Below are 10,009 nucleotides of genomic sequence, written 5' to 3'. Positions count from 1 at the left end.
TGCCACAGCAAGACCTCCTCCACGACCAGATCCCCGAGGCTGGTTAATGACGGAATAGCCGTTTGGGCACAGTTCAATGAGGGACGAATAGTCCAAGTCCCACTGCCAGGTCTCAGTCAGAAATAAGAAGTCCAGTTTTTTAGAAGATATAAAATCGTTAAGAACGAACAATTTATTAGTCAATGATCGGGCATTAAAAAGCGCCATGTTCAGCGGGGTGGAAGCATCATTTTTAGCAGAGGCTCAAGTTAAAGGACGCAAATACTCGGGGTTTGAACCTTCACGCTCGTAGATTCTACTCAATGAGGGGATGAAAAGCCAGTCAGCAGAAGAGTCTGGATGAATCCTCCTGAGGCAGCACGGTCTCGGAGAGCCAGGCTCTGCGTATCCAAGCAGGGACATGGAAAACAAATTCCCCTCCATGGAGCTATTCTGAGGATAGGTAATAAAGCATGCTCGACATTGCTTTCCAGTCAGACCCCGCCACCAGAAAAGCCTAAGCTTCACCTGGATACCTGCTCTTCTTCCTCTACTTCTCCGTGGTCTGCGGGGATCGCTGAGGACGCTGGCCGAGGATCCAGCCACTGGCGGAGGATGGAAAGTGCCAAAGGAGGAGGAGGATGAGACATCTTGAGGCATCATTGAAGATCGGATGGATAACAGCGTCAAACGATCATAAACCAAGACACCAGTACATCATTGACTCAAATAGAAAACAATGGCGCTATATAAATACAATTGAGTTGAATTGAATTGATCTCCATGCAACATTGTAGAGGCATGCCAACCACGACGGCCCTACAACCTCCAGAGCCTCCAGGAACTACAGGAACAGGGAAAACCTCATCCACCCCAGGGGCCCTGCCACCAAAGAGTTGTTTAACTGCCTAAGTGACTTCACCCCCAAAGCTAGACAAGTCATCCCCCAGACTTTGCTTTCTCCACAAAAGGCTCGAAGTACTTCTACCACTGCCCCAAAATGTTTTCAGCTGAAGCCAGCATTACTCCATCCTTGCTATACACAGTGCAGATAGAGCACTGCTTTCCCCTCCTGAGTTGCCTGATGGTTTGCCAGAATCTCTTTGAGGCAGTCTAAAAGTCTTTTTCCATCGTCTCTCCAAACTCCTCCCACATCCGAGTTTTTGCTTCAGCAACTGCCCGGGCAGCTTTCCACTTGGCCTGTCGGTACCTACCGGCTGCCTCCAAAGTCCAACTGGCTAACCAAGCCCAATAGGACTCCGTCTTTAGCCTGATGGCTCCCTTCACCTCTGGTGTCCACCATTTGGTGGACCAAACCCCCAAGTGGTGATCAGTTGACAGCTCAGCCCCTCTCTTCACCCAAGTGTCCAGAACATATAGCCACAGATCTAATGATACGTTTCCAAAATTGAGTGTCTTCTGGAGTCCGTTCCCTTATGTAAACTCTTATGTTTGAACATGGTTCTCGTTATTGACAAACTGTGGTTTGCACAAAAGTCCAGTAACTGAACACCCTTCAGGTTCAGATCCAAGAAGGCTGGGTACTTTAACCGTCGTTTGGCACATAAGCGTAGACGGCAGTCAGAACCCATTCTCCGCAGGGAGAAAATGCTCTTGTCCACCAAAAAAACCCCACGTACAGACAGCAAGCCAAGGGCATGCTAAGAGATACACCCAAGCCCGTTGACATGCGTTGAGCTGAGCTCAGCTATATCTAGCTGGTACCTCTCAACCTCACACACTAACTCAGGCTCCTTCCCCAACAGAAAAGTGACATTCAGTGTCCCAGTTACTTGTCTCGGTAGCTAGGGATCAGTCCACCAGGGCCTCCTGGTGGCCACTGCCTGACACACAATGCACCAGACTCCTACAGCGCCTCCTATGGGTGGTGGGCAGACAGGAGGGTGGGCCCATGTCCCTTTTTTGAATTGTGCCCGGCAGGCCCATGGCCTAAGGCCCAATTACCAGATGCTCCCTCTTGGGCACGTTATGCAGGCCTGGCTCCAGAGTGAGGCCCTGTTAACCCTATAACGGGCAGGGTGAGCTGGTCCCTCGCCCTTTTACTTATAGGGGTTTTCTGAATCGCTCTTTGTCTGGTCCCTCACCCAGGACTAATTTCCCATGGGAGATCCTACCAAGCAGCAAAAGCCCCCCCACAACACAGCCCCAGCAACCCCTGGGACACACAAACCCCTCAACCATGATAAGGTAGCATTTCAATAAGACTATTCTATTCTATATTGTACCTGGAGACAATGAAGTGCCTTCAATACAGGGGTAATTTGGTAAAAAATTTCCCCATACCTCGGAATGCTGCATTTTGAATAAGATGAAATAATCCTACTGATGATTTGGAGAGTCCTGCAATTAGAACAGGTGAATTTGCTATCTGCTTCTCTGTTGCATGAGTCATCCATCATTGCAGGCTCTGTGTGTTCAGATATCAGGGTCTATTGATGTAGGAGTTAAAAGTTAAAAGTTAGACTTTTTTGGGTCCAGTTTCCTCAAAGTTTTTAAGGACACACAACCAAATGTCCAGATATATGTATGTTTTGGCTAATAATTTTTAGATTCAGTTAAGTTAATGGGACTAAATTGTGTTTTGCAGGTGGTTGTTGCTAAATTGTCTGTTATGTGCAGACACAACAATGGTTTATCCCTTAAGTCAGGTGTCTTTTTTAGTGATTAAAAGACTCATGGGCCAGTATTTAACAAATAAAACATTCCTCTGGAAATTGTCCTAGGTACAAAGACTGACCTGATAACAAGTGAAAAAGCAGCAAATCTCCAAATAAATACTTTGAAAGAACTTCAGAAAGCTTGGAGAACTAAAGTCTCGTTGCAAAATATAAAGAAATTTAAGGTGACTGAAGATTCTTGTACAGTACTGGATGACTAACACATATCCCCAGTTTACAGAAAAAATGTAGAAATGATGAATTCACAATATGACCCTGGTGTGGACCAGAGTATTGAGAGCTATGTTATCGTTCAAGACTAGTAAATTTGGTAGTAAGGTGCATGGTGCAACACAATGGAAAAAGATTTGTGTTAATTATTAACAAGTAACACACAGCTAAAATACAAGAATTTCAATTTCCAAAAGTTTATCACAAACTCTGTGATTTGTTGGATTAAATAAACTTTTTCTGAAGTGAAGCTCTGACAATCTTCAGTGCAAATTGTTAGGTTTTGTGTTGTTGATTGTCATTTATGCTTAGAAATATCTACTTATATATGCTTAGAGTTTTGTAATTAGTTGTAGATTGGTAGAGGTTTGATCCTTGATAGTCTGCAAACTTTGTGTGCATTAGAGAGCACTCTGGGAGCACGAGAGAGGTCGTACCTTGTCTTATTGTTTTACGGTAGGATTAACGTAGCTACGTCTGTTCTAGTCTAAAGCTACAAACCTATCACAAATCATTTCATTATACAGTAGAAGCAACGAGTCACTTCAAAAGTTTGAGTGCACATGGGAGTTGTTTCCTCTGAGTGTTATTTACCCCACACATCATTAGTTCAGACTCTGTTGGAAACAATATAAAACCATCAACACTGTTTTGGAAAGTGGGTTATGTTCTTGCATAGTTAGAGCTAAAGAGCTGAGGTGTATTGATATGAATAGAGCGAATTAATCATTATTATAATAGAGTATCTAATCCAAACATTTGTATCATTTTTGTCATAGGACTAAAATGTGGTTTGTTTAATTTTACCTTTGGTTTATGATTATTTCTATGTGTATGCATAAGTGATAATCAATGAAATACACTAATATTACCACTATAAAAGAGTTCATTATTATTGGATTTCCTGGACTTCCTCCTGAATATTATGGTCCAGTGTCTGTTCTTCTTCTTCTTGTTTTTCTTGCTATTGTAATTGGAAATGGTTTCACTATAGCTGTTATCATTTTTGAGCGGACTCTGCACAAACCAATATACGTAATCTTTTCTAACCTTGCAATGACAGACATCTGCTTTGGCGTGGTGACTCTTCCAAAAATCATTGCCAGATACTGGTGGAATGACATGATCACTTCTTTTGGAGCTTGTTTTACACAGATGTATTTTGTTCATTCTTTGGGAGCTATTCAGTCTTTAAACTTGCTGATGATGGCTTTGGATCGTTTTGTTGCCATATGGTTTCCATTCAAATATCCCATTTTATTTACAAACAAAGCAGTGGCTATTGCTTGCACCATGTGCTGGGTTTTAACATTTATACGTTTGCTGGGAATTGTGCTTCTTGCCTTAACTTTACCTTACTGTGACCAGAATATTATCATGCAGTGTTACTGTGATCTTATATCAATAACAAGGCTGGGTTGTGGTGATGGGCTGGCCTATGTGAACAGTGTTGCACTTGCTAATGCAATGTTCACTCTCCTGGTTCCTTTAACATTCATAATTTTATCCTATTTTTCTGTCATCATAGCTGTTCTGAGGATGTCTCAAACTGAGAGACGTCACAAAGTGCTGTCCACTTGTGCCCCTCAGCTCTTTATTACCTGCCTTTTCTATGTGCCAAGATGCTTTGTTTATCTTGCTACTGTTTTGGGATTTAATTTTAATCTTGTTATTCGGATTATTATTACAATGATGTACAGCCTCATACCTGCTGCTGTTAATCCAATCATATACTGTTTCAAGACTAAAGACATTAAAAATGTTTTGATGCGGAGATTTAAAAAAGGAAAAGTGAGCACTGGATTAAAAACTGAATGCAAATAAATCTTTACAAAATCCAAACAGTACAACACCGAAGAAGTCTTATAATCAGGCTGTTATCTTGGCTTTCTGTAATAAATAACAAGAGTATTTGGTTCTGAAACAACTGACACTACGTCATATGACCACTAGAGGTCACTTTACAATAAGTTTTAAAACTAATTGGCTCAGTATATTTGATGGAGTGAAGACCGAGTTACACTTTTTATTTGCAAAAAATAATTTTCATTTCACAGGAGGGGATGACAGGGCATGTAGAAGGTGGGGAAATATAGTTTGTTTGTTTGTTTTTCAAATTTAGTGAATTCTTCAGCTGCCTTTGAAAGATGTTTTTGAAAATAAATATATTTATTCATTTTAAATTTAAATTTTTACATTATATATGATTTCAAATTTTACTCTCAATGAGAATAAATTTCCCAATGAAAAAATAATCAGGGTTGCATTTTTTTTAAACCTGTCCTGTCCAGCAGTTGTAGCAAGCAGACTTTGTTATTGTTCATAGTTTTATCTGATTGGATATTATGCTGGCACAGACAGGGGGCGAAGGTCAGATTGGCAAAAGGTAGGCGAAGAGGGGGAATAGAAAAGCAGAGAAATAGAAAGCAGAGGAATTGAAAAAGAAAAGGGAAGAAAGAAAGGGAGAAAAAATGGGGTTAGGGGAGGCGGGAGCAAAGGATGAACACACATGCTGGGTCTCCAGTTCCCGCATTTGTAACAAAGCACATTCAGACGACACAACAACAAATACAATTTTACTCCCCCAAGCCAGTGGTTGACAAGGAAAGAAGAGACCCTGGCTGTCCATGGCCCCCAAGAGAGCTGAAGATCTGAGTCCATATCCTGATGACAGCCGTGCATCTACCCCAGGTTAGCGAAAAGGGAGGCCGCGGATGGAGCTCTCGCAGCCAAGGGCAGGAGTGCCAGGGGACCAGAGGCAGCAGGAAGTTGCCCTAGACTCACCTAACTCCAGCCGACCCCTCACCATGCCACGAAGAGGTCTAAGACACCCTGTATCTATAATCCACAAGCAACCAGGCCAGCAACCACGCCAAAACAGCCCATCAAGTGTTACCAGGTGATATCCTTAATAATATTTTATCACTGAATTTTAGAAAATTAAGATACACGTGGGTATATTGAAGGTACAGTGGGGCAAAAAAGTATTTAGTCAGCCACCGATTGCGCAAGTTCCCCCACTTAAAATGATGACAGAGGTCAGTAATTTGCACCAGAGGTACACTTCAACTGTGAGAGACAGAATGTGAAAAAAAAATCCATGAATTCACATGGTAGGATTTGTAAAGAATTTATTCGTAAATCAGGGTGGACTGAGACTCTCACAGCAGATTTCCTTATCTCTTTAGTAGGGATGGGTATCGTTTAGGTTTTATCCGATACCGGTGCCAAACCGGTACTTTTGAAACGGTGCTGGTGCTTAAACGGTGCTCAAACTGGTGCTTAAAGAATGGAGAACACAAATGTGGTCCTAAAACCACTCATGTTCAGCTGTTTTTTTGTAAAAAGATAACAATGTTAGCCTTTTCTGCATCTATGGGGCATATATGGCATCACTCTTGGCTGGAAGCAGTGCTTAATCAATGGAAAAACACAAACTTTGTCCAAAAACCTCTCACGTTTAACTGTTTTCCACTTTTTCTTTGGTCATTTTAGCCTTTTTGGCCAGGGTGAAGGGAGTATCTGCCATCAAACAAGAAGACAGCCGCATGTAGCTATGAGGATGTTTGCTAGTTCACCTTACATGCATTAATGTAATAATGTGGTGAGCCTACTCAACGTAAATTACACACGAACAACATTAAGCTACTCACGCAGAGAAGAACGGCTGCTGCATCATCATCCGTCATCATTTCTGCTACACTGGCAGGGCTAGGGGCCAGGACTCTACTCTTCGGGTTTTTGGGGGATGTTGCTAACTCCGGGTCCGATAAGAGGCACCACACCCACAGTAGATGTGCTCGGTGTGAGGTCTCGCATTAAGCTATCAAATACGGCGCATTTCTTGGCTTTAAAAAAAACGCTATGCGTCGCCAGGTGTTTCATCGGATTTGAGGTGTTACCTCCTTTGACAGTATCACAGTATCACCTTAAAGCACTTGTTGCAGGCTGCTGAGTTTGCATCTTTTGCTGTGAAGTACAGCCAGACTTTTGACCGCTTCGCCTTGGGCATTTTTAATCTGTAGCTCTGCTCTAAAAGAACGTACATACCTGGACCCGCCTACTATCCTTGGAAACGTAAAATGATTGGCTAGAATCTAAAGTGTATCACAGCTAAGGAAAAAAAAGCACCGAAATAAAGCACCGAAATGTGCGCTGCTTTTCGGTCTGGTTACTACCGTTTATGTCAGAACCGGTGCCATCATGGCACCGGATACCGGTACCCATCCCTACTCTTTAGTATAAACCTTCCTTTTGCATGTTTTAACTAGTTCCCTATTCCCAGTATGCAAACAGCATCTTCGTGCAGCATCAAAAAACTGATTAAAGAACAATTGGTGAAAGAAATATGTCTAGATATTGAGAACAATTTGAAGCCTATGAACAATTTTATTGTCCATTAAGATTAAATGCTGTTATTGATCTATGTGTGTTCATATAAAGTGAACTGTGAGACAAAATCTCTGGCTATTCTGAAGATACATAATTAACTTTTACCTGACAAGTCTTTAAAGATAACCAGCAACACATTGATGAAGTAAAAATGAACAGGTTCTTTGTCCACTCAGTAATTAATTTATGTTGTTATGTTATTGATCAAGTAGACATTTTAACTATAGATAATAATATCAAAAATTCTAAAATGTGCAACAGTTAGACTATCCAGATGAAACCTTTGTTAAATCTATATGGGTGATATGAAAATCAAATAATTTCTTCTATGTCACTTTGCATGTCATTACTATTACTGGCTTCACTGGATAGGCATGCAATATCTTCAAATACAGGGGCATAGCTGCTAAAAGGTAGGTGCATATTTAAAATATTTTCCCACTGCTCAAATATACCTAAGGGAATACTCTCTGGGTTGAAAGGTAGGTTCTGTTGTTGCCTTAATGAATGGTCATGTATGTAATTCCCACCAGTGACAACAGAAAACTGTCTGAACTCAGACTCTGAGCACATAAGCATGCCTTGTGTTTCACTATCACATGAGTCATCCACCATTGTGATTTGGTCTGTGACTGCACATTTCAGAGCTGACTGATGCACTGTTTTTTTCACAGGTGTGTTTAGCTTGCTAATTTCTTCAAAAGTGAGACATTGCATTGGCTCCAGGAATTCTGGCTGTATGAATCTCTTTGTGTAACAAGAATCTGTCTGCTGGGACTGTTTTGAATGAAACTTATTCAGCAACTGTTCATTTATCAAAGTAACATTTTGAGGCTTTGGGGAGCTTTTGTCATCACTAGAGCTTTCTTTCTTATATCCTGCAAACAGCATCCTCAAATCTCCCCACTGTTTTGGATCAGCTTTCACACATTTTGAGCTGTATAGATGCTTCTGCCAGCTGAGTTTCAGTGAGGTATCATCTGAATGAAATGCACTACAGATGCTGCCGATTTCATAATACTCAACCTCACTCTTTGGTAATGGCTGAACATTTGACAGACTGTTATCACAGTATATCTCTGCACTTGACTTTGACTGATTGGTACTCATGAGGTCAGGTCTGTTCCCTTTTTCTGGTGACAGAGCTTCTGTGGGCATTGTGCATTTTCGTTTGTCATCAAACGAAAATGCTTTGTTGTCTGCCCCATGCTCTGTTTTCACTGGTAAGCTCGCACTCTGACATCTTGAATGAGAATGTCTTACTTTGTAAAGGCCAACACACATTACTGCAATCACCAGAATGGCAATGAGAGGGAGAACCACAGCAATGAGCCACAGTGGCAGGTTACCTTGCATTTCAGAGCAGTGATCATGGCTATCCTTTGTGGAGATGCATATATCACAGAAATGGTCAGTAACATTGTGTAAACAGATGCAGGAGTTCTTCTGCACACCAGGTTCACATGTCCAGTGATTTTGACAGTGTGAGAGACAAGTCCTGCTGGGACCATCCTTCTCAGAGCATCCTGAAGGGAGGCAAAAATGCGGAAAGCTGCAGTTGGTCTGGGTGAGAGTCGAGCTTGGCCTGACATCCACCATTATGCTGTGTCCGCTGACAGGCAGAGAGTAACCTGTCACATTGAAATACTGCACACATCCACTGAACCCTGTCATAAAAAACGAAGAAGGTTCAGAGGTCCACTTACTTCCACGTTACTCCTTCAGTTTAACTTTACTGGTACATGTTGCTTTTAGAGTGATCAGTTTAAACAGGTAAGAAGATCCAGTCTAATTAAACAGTTATCCAAAACTCTCATCAAGTGCAATGACAAGACTGTATGCAGTGTATATTTTCTGGCCTTCATTTCACATGTTGTACAAAAGTTGGCATTTTAAAAACTGACTTTAGGAATAAACTTTACCTGATTGATTGACTGTTTCTCTTGTGGGAGCAGCACCAAGAGTGATCTTTTCTACGCTAAGTGGAGTGAGATCCATACTTTGGCCAGTGATGTTCAAAACTGGTTTACCATCCACAGAGAGGAAAGTGTTCTGTCCCCTGCTGAACAAGGAGAGGAGATGCCAAACTCCATCAGCCACAGGACGGTCCACAGAGAAGTCTGACAGGTGTCCCAAAAGTGCATCTTCAAAAATGTAGACAGGCTTCTTGTCTTTTATCTGAATAAAGGGGAAAAACAGTTTCATACTTGAATATAGAATACAAGACGTGTATATAGTTAAATGGATTTCACCTACCTTCAGCATAATATATGCTCTCTGTCCACGGATAAACATCAGCACACCATCATGTTTGGTCTTGAACTTGATGTTAATCGTTTGTTGGTCTCTGTTTAATCCCAAATTTTCATCCAAAATCTCTTTCATTAGGTAGTCTCTCTTAAATTTCTCCTTAATAACATAATCAATGTAGTCACTGCCATTAAATTTCAAAACAAGTTCCTCTGACATTTCTGTTTGAAAAAAAAAGTTTAAAAAAACTCAATTTAATCTTCTGCACCTGATTTTAAAACAGAAGCTCAATATTATATGCACTATTATTTATACCTTTGTCACAGTTTTTTCCAGTAAAAGGGCTTTTGCACTCGCAAAAATAGTTGGACCAAAGGTCATGACACACACCACCATTCTTGCATGGGACACTATAGCATAATGACACTGCTGCTCGAGGACACCTAAAGATAAACAGTAAGACATTTTATTTATATATA

General features: G+C 41.2%; 2 protein-coding genes across 2 annotated transcripts in view; one reads left to right on the top strand and one right to left on the bottom strand.

Moving 5' to 3' along the window:
• The first annotated feature begins 3,740 nt into the window (after positions 1-3,740).
• On the top strand, positions 3,741-4,712 carry LOC102213948 (olfactory receptor 1500-like). The gene has a single exon (XM_013911564.1). It carries the CDS (start codon positions 3,741-3,743, stop codon positions 4,710-4,712), a length of 972 nt encoding a protein of 323 aa, XP_013767018.1.
• A 4,473-nt stretch (positions 4,713-9,185) lies between these two features.
• LOC102213666 (protocadherin Fat 4) overlaps positions 9,186-10,009 on the bottom strand; it is a 13,590-nt gene continuing 12,766 nt past the window's right edge. Inside the window, exons 9-10 of the mRNA XM_005736045.2 lie at positions 9,537-9,751; positions 9,186-9,458 (exon numbers count right to left, since the gene is read on the bottom strand). Coding sequence (XP_005736102.1) covers positions 9,186-9,458; positions 9,537-9,751 — 488 coding nt within the window. The remainder of the gene's footprint in view (positions 9,459-9,536; positions 9,752-10,009) is intronic.

Source organism: Pundamilia nyererei, unplaced genomic scaffold (genome assembly GCF_000239375.1).
Source record: "Pundamilia nyererei isolate P.nyererei 1_Seehausen unplaced genomic scaffold, PunNye1.0 scaffold00066, whole genome shotgun sequence".
In the NCBI taxonomy this organism is placed as follows: domain Eukaryota; kingdom Metazoa; phylum Chordata; class Actinopteri; order Cichliformes; family Cichlidae; genus Pundamilia; species Pundamilia nyererei.
This window is presented reverse-complemented; position numbering and strand designations above follow the sequence as displayed.

What these genes read in the sequence shown, in the direction of transcription:
- LOC102213948 (XM_013911564.1), top strand. Translation starts at nt 3,741, where the DNA reads ATGAAATACACTAATATTACCACTATAAAAGAGTTCATTATTATTGGA.